Source organism: Cydia strobilella, chromosome 11 (assembly GCF_947568885.1).
Source record: "Cydia strobilella chromosome 11, ilCydStro3.1, whole genome shotgun sequence".
NCBI classification, from domain to species: Eukaryota; Metazoa; Arthropoda; class Insecta; order Lepidoptera; family Tortricidae; genus Cydia; species Cydia strobilella.
Genome location: NC_086051.1, coordinates 3,038,242 through 3,056,388, shown reverse-complemented (window position 1 = coordinate 3,056,388; position 18,147 = coordinate 3,038,242). Strand labels below are relative to the sequence as shown.

The window sequence follows — 18,147 nt, the reverse complement described above, 5'->3', positions numbered from 1 at the left end:
AAACGTTGCAAACCAATTTCGTCAGTAGAAAAAGGCGGGGTATTTCAATTTTCTATAGGTGAAGTATCTTCTTGAGGCCCCTCAGGTCCCTCCACACTCGTGCGTGAATCACGGCGCGAAGCCGCGAACGCGAGTGTGGAGTGTCTAGTTCGCTAATCAACGAAATCGACACCACACTCACATTTGCGGCTTCGTGCCGCGTAGTCTGGAGCGAGCTTTAGTAGTTTGTGCCAATATGGTGCCAATAGATTTCAAGAAAATCTATAAAAAGTTTAGCGTGAAAAGAAAAGGTATTTTGTAAAAAACTATTGTACAGTTTACGAAGCCCTTTGGGCGCGAGTCGATACACACTTGTTTTGTTTTGTTTATGCTATTCACAGCACAGCCTTGGTGGAAATCTAGACACCCGGAATTCCGTCGTGTCTATAGTAAACCTTTCTTTTCCTCTACGCTCTACGGTTATCTATTATAGTCTGTGGTTATCTGTCAAAATCAAAACTGTCAGTGTCACGTCACACATTGTCACACACACACCAATTTCACCATTCACCAAATAAATCTATCTGCGATTTGCTCTATACATAATTATAGTTTTGCTAAAACAGATTCATTATAACATCGAAATAAATAAAGTTTAAAATGTCCTCGCCGCTGGAAAACTTGGAAACTCAGTTGGAAATGTTCATTGAGAACGTCCGTCAAATACGTATCATTGTCAGCGACTTTCAACCGCAGGGCCAGAGCGTCTTAAACCAAAAGATGTAAGTTTTAGCTATACCTTCTTTGCTTTGCATTTTAGCTCATTTTACCAGTTTTTTTTATATTTCAAATTCGTTTTTCAGTCAATCGCTCGTAACTGGCCTTCAGGAAGTCGACAAGCTGAAATCTCAAGTTCAAGATATCCATGTTCCTATAGAAGTATTTGAGTAAGTAAATGTGACTGACGTTTTTGGTTACTCGCACAATATAACGATAGTCTAAGGGCTTACCGCGGAAAACAAATAGCTTAATTTCTTAGCCTCTGTCAGGGCAATAGAGAGGCGGATAACGAAATTTGGATCTTAGTATTTCGCGGCCTACCCTCTGATGTACTTACAAGTAAACTTAATGATAGTATATAGTATACCCCAAGACTAAAATAAATGAGGAGTGTCTTTTCAAAAGGGCTTATTTTTGTATGGTGTTCATAGAGATATGCCCTTTTAGGCCAGGAAATGAATGCTCAAAAAAAGTTATAGAGGGAAATGCTTGGAACAGAATTTTTCACTTCAATGTGTGTCAATGTTATACCATAAATGAATTTGGCACTCCCGATTCATACGAAAACGATACCAAACATGGCCTAGTAGCTTCATAGATGTAGACTTCAAGATAAAATTGAGAGCCCCAAATAAACTTGCAATAGAGAATATCTCGAAAACTATTCAAGATATCAAAAATTTTGACTGAATTCAACTTGTAGCAAATTTAATCAGATTTTGTTTTGTTTAAGTAGGCATATCGCTAAGGTGCAAAGTTTCCAAGATATTAGTAAAAAACCGAAAATTGAAACCAAACCCACCAAGATAGATACTCTTGAATGCAGACCATCAATATACATTTCTATTTTGAAAAGTATTCAAATGTGGCATATACTTTTGGTGCATTGCGTCATATCAATGTATCCATCTATTACGGAGTTATATATATCTTTGGTCATATGCTACTTTTGATGCTAACTGTACATAGAGAAAATTCCATTTCCTCATGTTTTTATCTATTGATGACTTTAATTTCCTGCCTGATAAACTTTAACTTTATATTTATTTACAATAACTATAAGAAAATTTATGAACTGTAATAGATGTCATATATTAAAGAAAAAGTGACAAAGCCCTCCAGTGGTGAAGGCCGGATTCGAACCGGCGTCTTTAGCTATCGCGGCTAATACCATGAACCCCTAGGCCACCTTGCCACAGCAGTACCCGTCCCAATTTCTCGACTATGCAATCTTAGTAAGACTAGGCGTCTTTGACCAACTCTAAGGGCAAGCAGTGCGCGCTTGCACCTCCTATACGAATTCCTTACGGACGATATAGCGAGAGAGACAAGTTTATAATTTATATATAGTAGTGTGACTACTTAAAAAACACAATTTAAAATATTTAATAAAATAATTTGATTCATTCCCAAAGTTGTTTATAAGAAAAGTTGATTAATTGAATTTTTTCAGTTACATAGACCAGGGCCGCAACCCACAGCTCTACACCAAGGACTGCATTGACAAGGCCCTAGCCAAGAATGAGGAAGTGAAAGGCAAGATCGACTCCTACAAGCGCTTCAAGAGCCATCTCCTCGGTGAACTCGGAAAGACCTTCCCTAATGAAATAGCTAAATATAAAGCTATTAGGGGTGGTGAATAAGTTTGAAAGTTTTGGAATTATTTTGCCTTTATATGTGTAGTTTAGACCCAAAAGGTACTTAGTTGGTTGTCAATAAGGCAAATTATTGTTATTGACAACTGAATAAGTATTGTTTCAAGATGTAACTTGTATCACCAGCACTAATAGAATGATCATGTTTACGGATAAAATAAATCTGGGTGCCTATTGTCTCTTTCTAGATAAAAAAAAAAAAATTTCAGAATATTCAAAATTCAAAAAAGCGGGGAAATATTTTTTATAATTTTATAAATACAGTTGTTCTACCAGTGCTGATGTGGATGTAGAATCTAAGTAATGTGCCTACATTACTTATAGGCTAGTATGGAAGTAATAGGGTCTCATATTTATTGTATGTAAAATGTGAAGCTTTTTCAACTGATAGATTTTTCATTTATGGGACGTGTAACCTTTTTCAATTCTCAAAACTAAAATCATGTCCGTCATGACCTTTAGTATATTGAAATTCAGATTTGATTTACGGAAATATGTCACTTTCCATTTAAATCTGACACCTATTATTGAACATACTAGATTCTAAACTTGAATACCATCGAGGGTTGCGTTTTATAACTTATAATCTCTATATGTGTATCTCTCCAACAAATATGGTTATTAGAGAGAGACACAGACATATAGGTTACAAGCCTTTGTAATACGAACCCAACAATAAAGTGAAATGTACCTTTAGCTTGTTATTTTTAAGGCTAGTTTTTATATTTACTCTAATACATTACATGCATAAAATATCAATCAAATTGAGACTATTCATTAAAATAAACCCAGCCTTATTTTATAAAATTTCATTTAATTTCTTAAAAATACAATTAGCTGACCATAAAACGAAAAATTAAAATTGAGATAAGAATAAAGAGTATATGAGTATTCATTGAAAAATAGAATGATATAAAAATAGAAATGGACACTTTCTACTAAAAGTGTTCAATATAAAAATATAATAAAATTAAAAGACAAGCTTTAGTTTCAGAAAATGAAATAATGGCTAAAAGGCCAGCCTAAACTTATTTAGTAAAATTATGATTAATAATTTATACATTGTTAATTAATTTATCAGTAAATTCATTTTTTATTCAGAAGTCTCTTACATAAAATATTATTAAATTAGTAATAAATATGGAATTAAATATGAAAGTATTGCCAGTTATTTATGCCTACTAAACAGCAATTACAAAGATCGTAACTGTCGCAGTACACGTTGCTGTAATGGGTTGCCAGCTCTCAAACATTTGGTGCAATAAGTCTGATCAAAATGTCAAATAATGAACTAACACTTTGTCCCGAAGTGTCATATATAAACGCCACATTGGCGTTTTGTACTATTGCACAAATGCTCTTAAAGCCCTTATTTCTATGAAGTAAAAGTTTAAATTAAATTGAGCCTAGATCCGGTGTGACCTGAGTTGTCTCCCCATCAACTGTAGAAATGTTCCTAACTGCCACTAGGGCATGGTCAGGTACTAGGGTTCCATTTAATTGGTGTTCTTCAATTGTTTCTGTATCACTATAGTAACTTTCGGGTGGACTTTCCAGTTTCAAGTCGCTTGAGAAATCATTCCACATTACGTAGAACTCAGATTTTACCGGATTTACTAGCTGTGGCTTGCTGGTTATGTAGACGTAGTTCCAATGGTCGAAGGAGCGGTCATTTCCCCAGTTCAGAGTCCCGGTCATAAGGATTTTATCATCGACTAAGCAAAACTTATGTTGCATCTTATAATTAACTGGTACATTAATTTTGCATTTTATTTCCGCACCTGTAATTTAAATAACAACATGAAAGTTACCAGTTTTCTAATCTATTTTAGTATTTAGTTTAGTTCATCTTCGATAATAATGTTAGTTCATTTTCATAGTTAGTGTTATTTCGTTAGTTTTTATGCGGTATCACGGGCGTTGGCTACTTACCGACATCTTTTAGTTCTCTGATAAAGACTTCAGTGAATTCGTTGTATCCTGTCCGGTCTATTATGATACGAATTTTGATATTTTTCTTCTTTATCAATCTTACCAATCGGCCTTGTATCGCCGGATTGTGGATGCTAGGCATGCAAACGTTAACACTTTTCGTCGCAGACTCAATGAAGTTTAGTAATTTGTCGAAGTAATTGTAAACGTTGTACTGCAATTTACAAAACACCATCACTTCATTGATCTCGGTTTTCCGACTTCTGTAGTACAAGGCCGCGGCCGACACAAAACAAGTCACAACGATTGCAGCAGCCGATGACACCAAACGTGGAGTAAATATCATTTTAGTTGAGTTTGAATCATATATAGAACTTTTGTAGCACACTACGACCGGTCTTAAAATTTTATACTTTGAAATAAAATAAAGAGGTCAATTTGTGCTGTTATACATGACTGGGAAAATGGCGACTGTTTGTGAACTACCCTCATCTAGTAAATTATTTTACTAGACGATATGTACGCCTAGTAAAATAATATAAGGAAATAGTGTAGTTTATTAGGATACGTTAAAGCAATTTAAATATGCTTTTTTGGTAACAAACGGTAAATAAATATAAATTTGGTTTTTTAATTTTTGAATAGTTGCAGATTCGACAATTTTGTAACAAACTCTATGAACACCTTTTTTTTCATTGTGCAAAAGGCGGGATTTCTATGTTTTGACAGTAGCTGTCAATGTCAATTTTCTAGTTCAATGTTTTTGGATATTGGGCGAATTATTACCCCAAATATTCCCATTCCAACAGTATTATGACCGCATTTATTAAATAATTGCTAGTACAATCATGTCATGACTATAGATATAAATGTATTATAAATAAATTGTGTTTATAAGTGTTTTGGAATCTCCAATATGGGTATCACAGGTTTGATCCCGTTTTTGGAGAAGGCCTCACGGCGAGCTAACGTGGGGGAATTCAGCGGGTGCACCGTCGTCATAGACTCGTATTGTTGGCTGCACAAGGGAGCCTTTGCCTGTGCTGATAAGTTAGTAAGAGGAGAAGAGACTGACATGTGAGTTGCTAACACTTTTCATATTTCGTCGTTTTTCGAATAAAAATAATAAATTGGTCTATTTATGAGGCAGACTAAAGGCGTCTTTCATAACTGTATAGTGCATATTTGCTATATTTTGCATGTATGTTAGTCCTTCAAGTCATAAAGAAAAACTATTAATTAATTTAGCAGTTTTATTCATTGAAAACAATTTACACACACACAACTTTATGACTGCACATACCTCTGGTCTGTTTCCAAATTCTACTGGCATGGTATTCTTCTTTGTTGTCACACTATTGTCAGAGTGGTTGTGGTCATCGTGGTGGTGGGCGGTGGCAAGCTTCACAATTTGTCACCATTCTTCTCGTATTGTAGAATAATATAAAATAAAATTTTATTCGTAAGCACAAACAAACACAACATGACATAATATAAAAGAAAACATATAATAAGATTAGTGCCACAAAATAAGTGTAGCCTTTTTTGTACATTTGTGGTCCATTGAGTGCATTTTTTACTAAGTCTGACCAACGCATTGGTGACCTACCACGCCTTGTGACTTCGACTTCTCCGTGCACTACAAGTCGTTAATACGTCCAAAGAAAGTAAGAATACGAAACTGGACGATGGAGGAAAGACACTGTTTAATACCAAGTATGGTATGGTATTAGCACAGAATAAGTAATAGTACTAATGTAAAGAAAAGAAACTTCCTACAAAACCAAAGTTTGTCAGCAATTCGGGGACGAATCATGCTGTCCATTTCTTATGTATGGTACTCCCCCTTTAGGCTATTTAGGATTTTCAAAATTCAGGTCATTATATTATCTGTGGTCATATACGCAAAGCAATGCTGAGCCGAACGGAGCCGAGAATGCCCGAAAGGATTGAATTGAATTTTGTGGCATCTTAGAAAGGCAAAGGGTTTGAAAGGTAAAGTTAAATAATTGAAGTAACACAACACATTTTTGATTTCAGACATATCAAGTATTGCTTGAAGTATGTGACCATGCTGTTATCAAAAAACATCAAACCAATACTGGTGTTTGATGGACGCCACCTGCCAGCCAAAGCTATGACTGAAGCTAAGAGGAGAGAGTATGTGTTGTTTTATTATTACAATCCATACTATTGTCTGTTATGTAGTTCTTAGTTTAAATGTATAAGTTGTGGATTTTTTTGGAACGTTGGAAAAATGTAAAAAAAACAGTTTCATTACCTTGATTGTTCTTAGAATGTAACGTATTTTATCATATTAACATTTGGTATATCTATAGAATTATTTCATTTACAGTATGAATAATTTTATTTGTTTATGTTTTTTAGAGTTCCGTACCCAAAGGGTAAAAACGGGTCCCGGCAGACAGACAGACAGCAGAGTCTTAACTCCGCTGTCTGTCTGTCTGTCACCAGGCTGTATCTCATGAATCGTGATAGCTAGACAGTTGAAATTTTCACAGATGATGTATTTCTCTTGCCGCTATAACAACAAATACTAAACACAGAATAAAATTATTATTTAAGTGGGGCTCCCATACAACAAACGTGATTTTTTGCCGTTTTTTGCGTAATGGTACGGAACCCATCTTGCGCGAGTCCAAATCGCACTTGGCCGGTTTTTTTAATAAACTTAAAAGAACAGACAATCAAACAATTCAAGTCAATTAAGTTGAGTTGAGTTCATAATACATTTCTCCATCTTATTACAATGGATTAATTTAAATTACCACGGTCTTAAATAGCCGGGTCCACACATAGCGAGCATACGTGCGAGGCAATTTCCTCGCGCACTAAACGGCCAGTGTAGACGTGCCTCAGCCGAGGCGCGCGTGTTGTATCGACATTGGCACGTCTACACTGGCCGTTTTGTGCGCGAGGAAATTGGCTCGCTCGTATGCTCGCTATGTGTGGACCCGGCTAATAATGTAAGTATATTTCTTATTAACGAATGTAAATATTTCAGGTCTCGTGACATATCAAAGAAAAGAGCAGCTGAATTATTAAGTCTTGGAAAGGTATTTATTAACTTAGATAACTTAAATTAAACATGCATGCTAAACATCAATTTCAATCACTTAAAAACAGCATTACCTGCATAATGCAATTGCATTCCATGCCTGCTTTCGATATACTTATAGCTTGAAGTTTCGTGCATTTCATAATATAAATAAATAATTTTGTACGTTGTCTCTTGAACAGAGGTCTCAGCAGACCTCTAGGAACAAGTGACCCTAGGACCATCAAAAAGATTGTTAGGTAATAGAATTTCCGCCCGCCCCCGCATGCCCGTCATATTTATCGTAAAAATTGGGGTACATATGCGGCTTAAGTGAAACGAACTATAAAGAAACATAGTATTTATATTCGTACAAAAGTTAGGATAGCTAAAGTAACCGAAAATTTGCGTTATTAATTTCTGGGCCAAGTCGAAAATCATACACTATGCTACTAAATATATATTTTAATTTGTAACTAGCTGTACTCATTTTTACCACACATCGAACATTCAATATTGAATGAAAATCTTCGACTGCAAATACATACAATAATTGCACTAATATGAGGCGTGTCTCACTTCGCGATTTCGTCGCGTCGCTACAAGTACCTGCGGCCGCCCCAATTTTGGGGGTTTTGCCATAGTAATTGCCGCGCACCGCTACTTTGCACTGCACAATTCGCCACACGACTGAACGCGCTGGTGTAACTAAATGCGATTTTGACTCCATTGTATCGGCCCCATTCGTAGAAATGAAATGAAAATACTATCAACTTCACAGATCGAAGAAGCCCGATCTTACATGCGACGCAGCGTTGACATCACACACGCTATGGCGCTAAGTCTCATTAAGGAGTGCCGTAAACGCAATGTGGACTGCATTGTGGCTCCGTACGAGGCGGACGCCCAACTGGCATATTTGAACATCAGGAATATAGCCCAGTTGGTTATAACGGAGGACTCCGACTTGATACTGTTTGGGTGCACTAAGGTAAGAATCAATGAATTTCGTAATAATCATGAAATGAAATGTGACGTTTTCAACCACAAGGTACCACATTGTCGGTTGTTGATAAGGTTGATTTCTAATTGAAGATATGGAAGTAGCGCCTGACAAGCGATAATAAGCCTTTTGGTTGAAAATGTCACAAATGAAAGTTTATTCACGAGAGCATATGGTACAGTAGATATTATTAAGTGTACATTATTGACCCATGATATGTTCGGCCTTAGGGCATGTGAAAATTATTTGTATTGACAGTTCATGCATTCATTCATGTACTGCTACTTGACAATAGATGTCGCGACGAACGGAAAGTCTAATGCTTGACGTTTTTCAGCTAATATTATAAGCGGATTAACCGGAACTCTATTTTCAACTCCTGCTTATATTATTAGTTGTAAATTTTTCGTCAGTCGCGACACAATTGACATCTAGTGTAGAGTGGCAGTACTGATAATTCCGCTACTTGACGCTAGGTGACTACGAAAATAATAGTCTTTGTGGTAACAAAACTGATGTATGGAGTGAGCACTCTACTAACCTGAGAATCTTTGCTTGTTTTTTGATCACGTATACCGGGTGCTTCCTGTAACAGGAGCATTAAATTAAGCTGTAAGCTGTACTCCTCAAACTGACCAACATTTGTTCAGCAACTTTTAAAAATAACTTGTGTTTTGATTTTCATTACACTTTAAAGTTTATTCTAAGACGCAACATATTGCAAAATTTGTTATGTTTAAAGGGTGACAAGCAACGTCAAACACACAGATGGCAGCGTACATTGAAAATAATATTTAATTAGTATGAAAAAGGTATAATCTAAAAATTTCATCATTTTAAAAAGTTGCTGAACAAATGTTGGTCAGTTTGAGGCGTACATACAGCCTTCAGTTTAATTTATGTTTCTGGTCCTGTTACAGGAAACACCGTGTATATTATATAAGTTTGATAAGTTTCGAGTCGTTTGAGAAATAATCCTGCATAAAATAGAATGCAGATTTTACTGAATTTAGTAACTGGTTTTCACTTGAAGTTCCGAGCGGTCTAGTGGTCAGGACGTTAGCCGCGTAAGCTGAAAACGCCTTAGACGCCAGTTCGATTCCGGCCTCGGCCACCAGAGGGCTTGGTCCCTTTTGCTTGAGTATATCACATATGTTTCAGTTTATTAAGTTATGGACTTTATAAATGTAGTTTAGGGTCGGTTACACCAAACTGTTTGTCATCGTTAAAGAGTTCGCAAAATTTTATTGTATGGAAAGTTTGATAGTAAACCGCCGCGGCGCGCCGGGTGACGTTGATCAGTCTGTCAAGTGCGGATGGTGCAACTGGCACTTCACTACATGATAAAACAAAGTCGCTTCCTGCTGTCTGTCTGTCCCTATGTATGCTTAAATCTTTAAAACTACGCAACGGATTTTGATGCGGTTTTTTTAATAGAGAGTCAACATTAAACAACATTAAACATTTATTCAGCAAATGGGCCACAGGGGCACTTTTACATGTCAATTTTTACAAGCAATAAAAAATAATAATAAAATAAAATAAAAATTCATTTATTTCGGGCAATTCGGAATCCATATCACTATCAAATAGGTATAAAATATTAAAATTAAAATTCAATCAACTTTAGAATTTTTTTGTAGGTTATTTTACCGTATTTATTTAAGACTAAAGAAATTAAAATTACAGCATTGTTTAAATTACAATTAAAGTAGAATTAAAATAAATAATAAAAAAAATTAACCAAAAATTACAAAAAACAATTACAAATATGAGTGATTCAAGAGGAAGGTTTATATGTATAATACATCTGCATTGCACCAATTTCCAGGTTCTCTTCAAAATGGACCTCGACGGCACGGGCACGCTAGTGGAGACCGCCAAGTTGCCTCTGGTCATGCGGTGCCCCATCGAGCACTACCGCTTCGACAAGTTCCGGCAGATGTGCATTATGTCTGGATGTGATTATCTCGCGTCCTTGCCTGGGATTGGATTAGCTAAGGCCAGGCAGTTTGTAACGGCTACGCAAGATAGCAATTTTGCCAATGTATGTATTTTACATCGTTACCTATCATCAGATTACAATTCGTTGTCAATCTCATCCACTAGCTTTTGCCCGCGACTTCGTCTGCGTGGAATTAGTAATTTGGGTACCTTAATTCTTAAACAAATCTGCTTTTTAATCCATCCTTTTTCACCCCCAAATTGGTCCACACTATACATTTCCACCCCATTCTTTACACCCTTAAGGGATGATTTCGGAGATAAAAGTTATTCTATATCAATTCCCACAGCTCAAACTATCCCCATACCAAGTTTCATCTAAATCGGTTCAGCGGTTATTGATTCCCCATACAAATTTCCACCCCCCTTTTCACCCCCTTGAGGGGTGAGTTCTGGGATAAAAAGTATCCTATGTCCTTCCCCGGGACTTAAACTATCTGTATACCAAATTTCAACTAAATCGGTTCAGCGGTTTAAGCGTGAAGAGGTAACACACAGACAGACAGACAGACAGACTTTCGCATTTATAATATTAGTATGGATTTGTTCTATTATTAACCATCTTCTTTTGTTCTTCATATCATCAATGTTATAATTATTATCAATCATTAGGTATTCACATCACCATCGGCATTACATTTACACATAATCATATGTAGTTATATTTTTTAAGATGTGCAGAAAGAAAGAGCTCTTAAGTACCTAATTATTATTCGGCAACTTTACACTTTCAACTATACTACCATTTTTTCTAAAATATTATGTGCATAAAGCTATTATTTTATTAATAAATTCTTAAAATTATGATTTATATTACCTCAAAAACAATATTATTAACAATACTTAGCTTGGGCGTATTGTCATATTTACGGTTCCCTATTGTGTTGCAGAAAGTTTTTTAACATATTTTTGTATTGCATAATGTTACTTGGCAGAAATGTCGTTTGACAGAATTACCTTTCGCATACTGCTTTTCGCATAATATTACATTTCAAAATTACTTTTTGCATAATATTATTTAGCAGAAAACCCTAACCTAACCCACTTAGAAAATTCTGCCAAATTAATATTATGCGAAATGACTATTATGGCAAGTATATATTTATGCGAAAGTATAATTCGACTAAAAATTATCCGCGATACGTGTTATGCGAAGTGTATTTCTGACAAATAATATTCTGCCAGATGAGGGGAACCCGACATATTACGTTTTCTTTTGCAGGCCCTCAAAAAACTGCCAAGCTTCTTCAACCGCTCAAATCTCACAGTGACAGATGAATATCGGGAGAACTTCCTAAAGGCTGAAGCTACGTTTAAACACCAGTACGTTTACGATCCTATAGAGAGGCAGATGGTGCGACTGACTGAACCTGATGATGAAGGTACAGTACATTGTGGGTGTACGAGGGGGGGGGGGGGGGGGGGAGCGAGATTTTGTACCCCCGGAGTTACACACAATGTTTTTCATTACACTTGCGAAAACTATATTTTAAGCGAAATAATTATCAAATACGGTGACATTTCAAATATTCGTCCGCCATAATTGTCATTTTTTGACAGGTTAGGCATCGAAGGCCTTTGGCATTCAGCCACAATTGAAAATTGTGTTAAAATATTTTAAACGGCTATTAAATATTTTTAAACATAAACAAAAAATCAGATTAAATATTTTTAAACATAAACAAAAATATTAAATTATAAACGTCAGTATTTTAAAAGTAAAACTCCCTTATACCTTGACTTTAAACAAAGTATTTTACTTGCAACCTACTTGGTTCATATGAATTAGCGACATAATTAAAAAAGAAAGCCAGGGAGTTATAGATTTTTTTTCCAATCGATAACTCCCGCGGGAACAATATAGGCCTTTACCCTTTAGTACACCTGCATGAAATAAGATCTTTTTCGAGCAAGTGTGATTAAAACATATTTAAACATATTCCTGACAGATTTGTAAATATTATATTTATTAGGAATATTGTTTCCGACTAGAACTTGTAAAGTATCTTCCAATTAATATTAATTTTCTTCTAAGTAATCTTCCGCTGTTTCCGTTTCAATCAGAGCTGTAGATGATTTCCTTTTTTTAAGTTATGTTTTAAATACATGGTATTTAATTTTAGTAATTTTATTACTAACCAGTAAAGAGTTCGTAAAATATTGTGAAAAATAATAAAAACCAAAAGTGCGAGTCGGACTCGCCCACCGACGGTTCCGTACTTTTTCGTATTTGTTGTTATAGCGGCAACAGAAATACATCATCTGTGAAAATTTCAAGTGTCTAGTTATCACGGTTGATGAGATACAGCCTGGTGACAGACAGACGGACAGAGAGTCTTAGTAATAGGGTCCCGTTTTTACCCTTTGGGTACGGAACCCTAAAAATGGATGTTGTAACGAGTTGGTAACGAACATCGAGAACGAACGCGTGTATTGCGCGTTTATCCGAAATGTAGAATTATAATATAGTCTGCACCGTCTCAAATAATTTTTACGCTTAAAACGGTAATCTGTTAAACAAAAGCCATTGTCGCTTTTATGCGAGCGGTCGTCCTTTATGTGCCATTGTTTGTTGGCGCGTGCAACGGCGCGTGCGGCACACACACAATGGCCGACCGCTCGCACAAAAGATAGACTATATTTCGATAATTACCCCTTCAGCAGGTGAGGATTTTTGTATACGAAACAAGACTTAAACACAACAACTTTTAATGACATGTTCCTCTATATTTCAGACATAGAAAAAGCGTTGTGCGTGAACGCAGGCGAACTATTAGACCCTAAGACCGCGTTCCAGTTAGCTTTAGGGAATTTAGACCCTTTCTCATTGAAGAAGATGGACGATTGGCACCCAGACTACCGACCCGTTGTGAGTATTTAATAGATACCCTAAAATCAGGTATATAGTCCTATAATACAAATATGGTCCAGTTTTTAACGTTTATGTTTGATTTGTACTCGTTACATTTATTTTGTTGCTTCTTCTTCTTCCTTGCCACTTCCCATCATTTCGGGTCGGCTCTCCTCGTTCTAAGGCGCCAGGATAGTCTATACAGGGGCCCGTTTCTCAAAAGCTTGTAGCTTGTAATACAAGTGGAAGTCCCTTACTGTCCCTGTGTGTGTGTGTGTGTGTGTGTGTGTGTGTGTGTGTGTGTGTGTTTTCATTAAAGACCTCTGTCTTTAATGAAATTTTATACAAAATTGTTTTGATCCGTTGGCTCGTAAGCGCGGCGGGCGCGGGTGCAATGCTGATGTATTATACATATATAAACCTTCCTCTTGAATCACTCTATCTATAAAAAAAAACCGCATTAAAATCCGTTGCGTAGTTTTAAAGATGTAAGCATACATAGGGACAGACAGACAGCAGGAAGCGACTTTGTTTTTAACCGACTTCAATTTCATAGAAGGAGGAGGTTCTGTATTTAGGTACTATGTAGTGATTGTTATACAGCGCGCCGCGCTCACTACGCCGCCGCCCCGCCACAGGGCGGACACGCTATACATCAAAAATCACTTGCGTTTCTATGTGTGAACGGCACGTGCGTACACGCGTCATGCGTCATAGTGTGAGTGAGTTGCTTAAAAATAGTACTGAGCGGTCGGCAAACGGCCGTCAATCTGGTGTCGCGGGGCGAGGTAATTCGAATCGGGGCGGAGCGGTGCGTGGCCGTTCTGTATGATAATACTATTACTTATTCTGTGGCCCCGCGCTTCGGTGTGTGGAGCCCTTAAGGTTATGGCCTCTAGATTTCTTACAAACTATAGCACATAAAATACACATCAATAAAACACTGATTTAAACTTTCACGATTTTTACTCATTATTATTCACAACGACGGGACTTAATCGCGTAAAATAAGTTTTAAATTTGCCTCCGACGTTTCGAAGACGGCGTTGTCCCCGTGGTATCGGAGAAGACATTTAAAACTATAAATCACTATGGCGATATAACGGTTTTTTGTTTCATTTTTTATTTTCACTTTTTTGACACACAGTTCTCTACTACTTATTTACTACTATTTACTAATTGAACAATTTTTTACAGAAAAACGGTATCAAAACTGATAGCTGGAAAGATAAGGGCACCGCGCCACACCCCAGTATGTGGAGCCCGGACTTCACAAAATACCTGAATGATGTGAGTCCTTGGCTGAAGAAGGTTAGAAAACTGGAGCCCATCATAGCCGTGCCTACGGTTAGGACGAGGAAAGTGGTTAATTTGGTGGCTAAGATCGTTCCGGAGACTCAGGATGAAAGGTATCAAAACAGGTCAAATATTATTTATAGAATGTGTTTGGGCAGCTATGGTGGAGCCTTTAACCGCGTATAGTACGATCTATTTTATGGGCAAATCACTCTCCTTACCCAAATGGGTATGCCAACCTGCGCCCGTGATTGATGCCATAAAGAGTAGTGCAATTTAAAAAACCGGCCGCAAACCGCAGTGCGAGTCGGACTCGCGCACGGAGGGTTCCGTACCATTACGCAAAAAGCGGCAAAAAAATCATGTTTGTTGTATGGGAGCCCCACTTAAATATTTATTTTATTCTGTTTTTAGTATTTGTTGTTATAGCGGCAACAGAAATACATCATCTGTGAAAATTTACTGTCTAGCTATCACGATTCATGAGATACAGCCTGGTGACGGATGGACGGACAGCGAAGTCTTAGTAATAGGGTCCTGTTCTTACCCTTTGGGTACGGAACCCTAAAAATGGCAGAGAAAAAAAAATGACCCCAAACACAGGCGCAGTTGGCATAATCTGTACAAATATCGAAGTTTTCACATATAATACATGTCATTAAATACTTTATTCCTTTTCAGTTTATCAATAGAAACACTAACCAATATGTACTGCGTAGAACCGGCGTTGAAAAAAACAAAACTAGACCCAGACGCAACATTAGACCTAAGCGATACCTATCTAGACTCCCTAAACTCACAAGACCCAAACACAGCATTCCAAGGCGCCGAAATCGAAAGAAATCTACCTCAGAATAAATCTCCTATCTTAGAAAATAAGCAAAGATCTTTTAAGAAAAGTTTAAGCAATACTTATTCCGTTTTGAAAAAACTGAGCAAGTTCCCTAGAACGACTTTAGACGGAAATGTAGTTGAAAGTAAATTTTTCAATGGACCTATTGTGACTATAGACGAATCTCCAGAAAGGACTAGTAAAAATCCATTTAAAATTGAAAATAAAACTGAAATAGACATAGACTCTCCGGAACGTGTTAGTAAAAATCCGTTTAAAATTGAGAATAAAGTGGAGATAGATTCTCAGTGTTCTCAGATTGAAGATTCTCAGCTTGGGAGTTCTCAGAAGGAGAATTCTCCGTGTAATAGTCCTGTAAAATTACCTAGTCCGGTGTTGGAGCCTAGCCCTAGATGTCTTACGTTTAGGATGAGATTGGAGACTTCTAGAGAGGTTTTGAGTGAAGAATCTGTGATAGAAAATACTTATCCTATGGAGAATTTGGTTACCCCAGTGGATTCTCAGGTAATCTACCTATGTAAAACCATGTTATACATATAATAAAAGTTTACAATAATCTTATATGTGAGCTAAAATATTAGATCATTAAAAAAAAATCCTTTATAAAATAAAATTTGGCCTGACGATAGACGCAATTATCGACATGATAGTGACAGAATAAATCATCATTTTTTCTATCGAGCGTTGTCAAAAATGAGACGGTTGCTCTCTCAAGTCGTAGTTTCGTCGTATAAGTCCATATTTTCGTTAGTCATAATTTGGTTTTTCTCAGAAACGCGTAACTTCAGGATTGCCATAAAACAAACCTAACCTAACCTATCTATAGGATAACCTGAGGAAAATCATGAAAAGTCAACGGTTTCAGAATTATGACAAATGATAATATGACAAACATTACATTATGACTTTCAATAATTATGTCAAACAAAGGGACCCCACGCGGGGGTCTAGTTGTTTTAACTCTATGTGTATGATAGATCCTGACTGAATTTTTAGTCATTTTGCATTTTTTTCTATATCGATTTTTTATACTCTATACAGAGCACAACTGAGATTTGAACCCACGATTTTGGACCCACAAATAAGAAAGCTTAAAAACATTTTTTTTACAGGAATCATTCGGTGACTCCCCTCTAAAAACAGCTTACAATGCCACCATAAGACCACTACCCTTAAGTCAGCCGTACAAACCGAACATCAAAAAGTCTACCTTCAGGGTTCCGGGGTTGAAGCGAACTGTCTCCGTGCCTAGCAATCAACCTACTTTATTGAGCAAATTCGGATTTCAGAAGAAGTAAGTTAAGGCATAATATGAACTATCCTATACACTATTTTTTGGTAATTTGAAAAACACAACATTTTGAATTAGGACATTTTCGTAAAAACATGAGATGGAAAATACAGACCAACCTTTTTTAACCGACTTCAAGATTTCATAAGAAGGAGGTTGTCAATTCGGTTGTTTTTTTAAAAATAAAGGTCATGTAAAAAGAATTAGTCACTTTAACATAGTAAAATAATATATAAACTCATTAAAAACATGCCCGCGAAGTTTACTCTAATCTCATTCTGAAATATCATATGGTTTTTTTGTTATGGTTCTATTCTGTTCTGTTCTGAAATGTCATGTTTTTAGGGTTCCGTACCCAAAGGGTAAAAACGGGATCCTATTACTAAGACTCTTCTGTCCGTCTGTCTGTCACCAGGCTGTATCTCATGAACCGTGATAGTTAGAGTTGATCACAGATGATGCATTTCTGTTGCCGCTATAACAACGGTTTTTTTATACTAAAAACAGAAGATTTTTTGCCGTTTTTTGCGTAATGGCACGGAACCCTTCGTGCGCGAGTTTTTTTTTTTAAATCTGTAAACATAATTCAGATGCGTGATAATAAACATTATAGTATTTCTTGCTGTAGCGGCAACAGAAATACATCATGTGCGAAAATGTCAACTGTCTAGCTATCACGGTTCGTGAGATACAGCCTGGTGACGGACAGACGGACAGCGGAGTCTTAGTATTAGGGTCCCGTTTTTACCCTTTGGGTACGGAACCCTAAAACAGTAAAATTTAAGGCACACATACTTTACTTGACTGTATGTGGCATTCCATATGAAAAGCTGCCTTATGGCAACTTCGTAAGGTACATATTTAGAATGCCACGAGTTTTTAGATATTTTTTGGAATTGTATACTATTGACTAATGCCAATACTTTATTTTTTGCAGACCAGTATTGAAAAGATGAAGAAACCTCTATAGAAAAACCTACATTTACCTAACGACATATTCTCATAAATTAACTGCCATGCCTGTTGCATTCTTTCAAGAAAAGCCAGCTTTCTCTTTCTAACAACGGTGATAAGTTTTAACGTGCGAAAGAGACGGATGCATTACTTTGACAGGCAACGCCACGCTTTTTAAAAGAATTAGAGTTAGGACCAAGACAAGTTTGCAACACAGCACACGCAGTGCAAGTGTTATTTATAAGTCAAAATTTTATAAGCCCCCTCCGCACTCGTGCGCGAATCGCGGCGCGAAGCCGCGAACGCGAGTGTGTAGCGGGCGTCGCAGATATGCGAAATCGACTCCACACTCGCGTTCGCGGCTTCGCGCCGCGATTTACACACGAGTGTGGAGGGCGCTATAGAAGTTTGACGTTTACAATAACACTGCGTGTGCTATCAAAATCGTTGCAGACTAATCTTGGTCTGACTCTAGTAACATTATTTAGTTT

At 36.7% G+C, this 18,147-nt stretch overlaps 3 protein-coding genes across 3 annotated transcripts; 2 read left to right on the top strand and 1 right to left on the bottom strand.

Annotated features, from left to right (window-relative positions):
* The first annotated feature begins 520 nt into the window (after positions 1-520).
* On the top strand, positions 521-3,341 carry LOC134745325 (mediator of RNA polymerase II transcription subunit 10). Its single transcript, XM_063679334.1, has 3 exons — positions 521-761; positions 843-926; positions 2,213-3,341. The coding sequence occupies exons 1-3, from the start codon at positions 640-642 to the stop codon at positions 2,400-2,402; spliced, it is 396 nt and encodes a 131-aa protein (XP_063535404.1). The 5' UTR covers positions 521-639; the 3' UTR covers positions 2,403-3,341.
* LOC134745324 (mitochondrial cardiolipin hydrolase-like) lies at positions 3,209-4,824 on the bottom strand. The gene is made up of 2 exons (XM_063679333.1): positions 4,347-4,824; positions 3,209-4,195 (listed from the first exon to the last, which is right to left on the bottom strand). Exons 1-2 carry the CDS (start codon positions 4,690-4,692, stop codon positions 3,810-3,812), a joined length of 732 nt encoding a protein of 243 aa, XP_063535403.1. The 5' UTR covers positions 4,693-4,824; the 3' UTR covers positions 3,209-3,809.
* A 173-nt stretch (positions 4,825-4,997) lies between these two features.
* On the top strand, positions 4,998-17,946 carry LOC134745360 (exonuclease 1). Its single transcript, XM_063679387.1, has 11 exons — positions 4,998-5,423; positions 6,387-6,506; positions 7,372-7,423; positions 8,186-8,395; positions 10,239-10,454; positions 11,634-11,793; positions 13,147-13,280; positions 14,460-14,671; positions 15,240-15,915; positions 16,524-16,705; positions 17,640-17,946. Exons 1-11 carry the CDS (start codon positions 5,263-5,265, stop codon positions 17,656-17,658), a joined length of 2,142 nt encoding a protein of 713 aa, XP_063535457.1. The 5' UTR covers positions 4,998-5,262; the 3' UTR covers positions 17,659-17,946.
* The last annotated feature ends 201 nt before the right edge of the window (positions 17,947-18,147 follow it).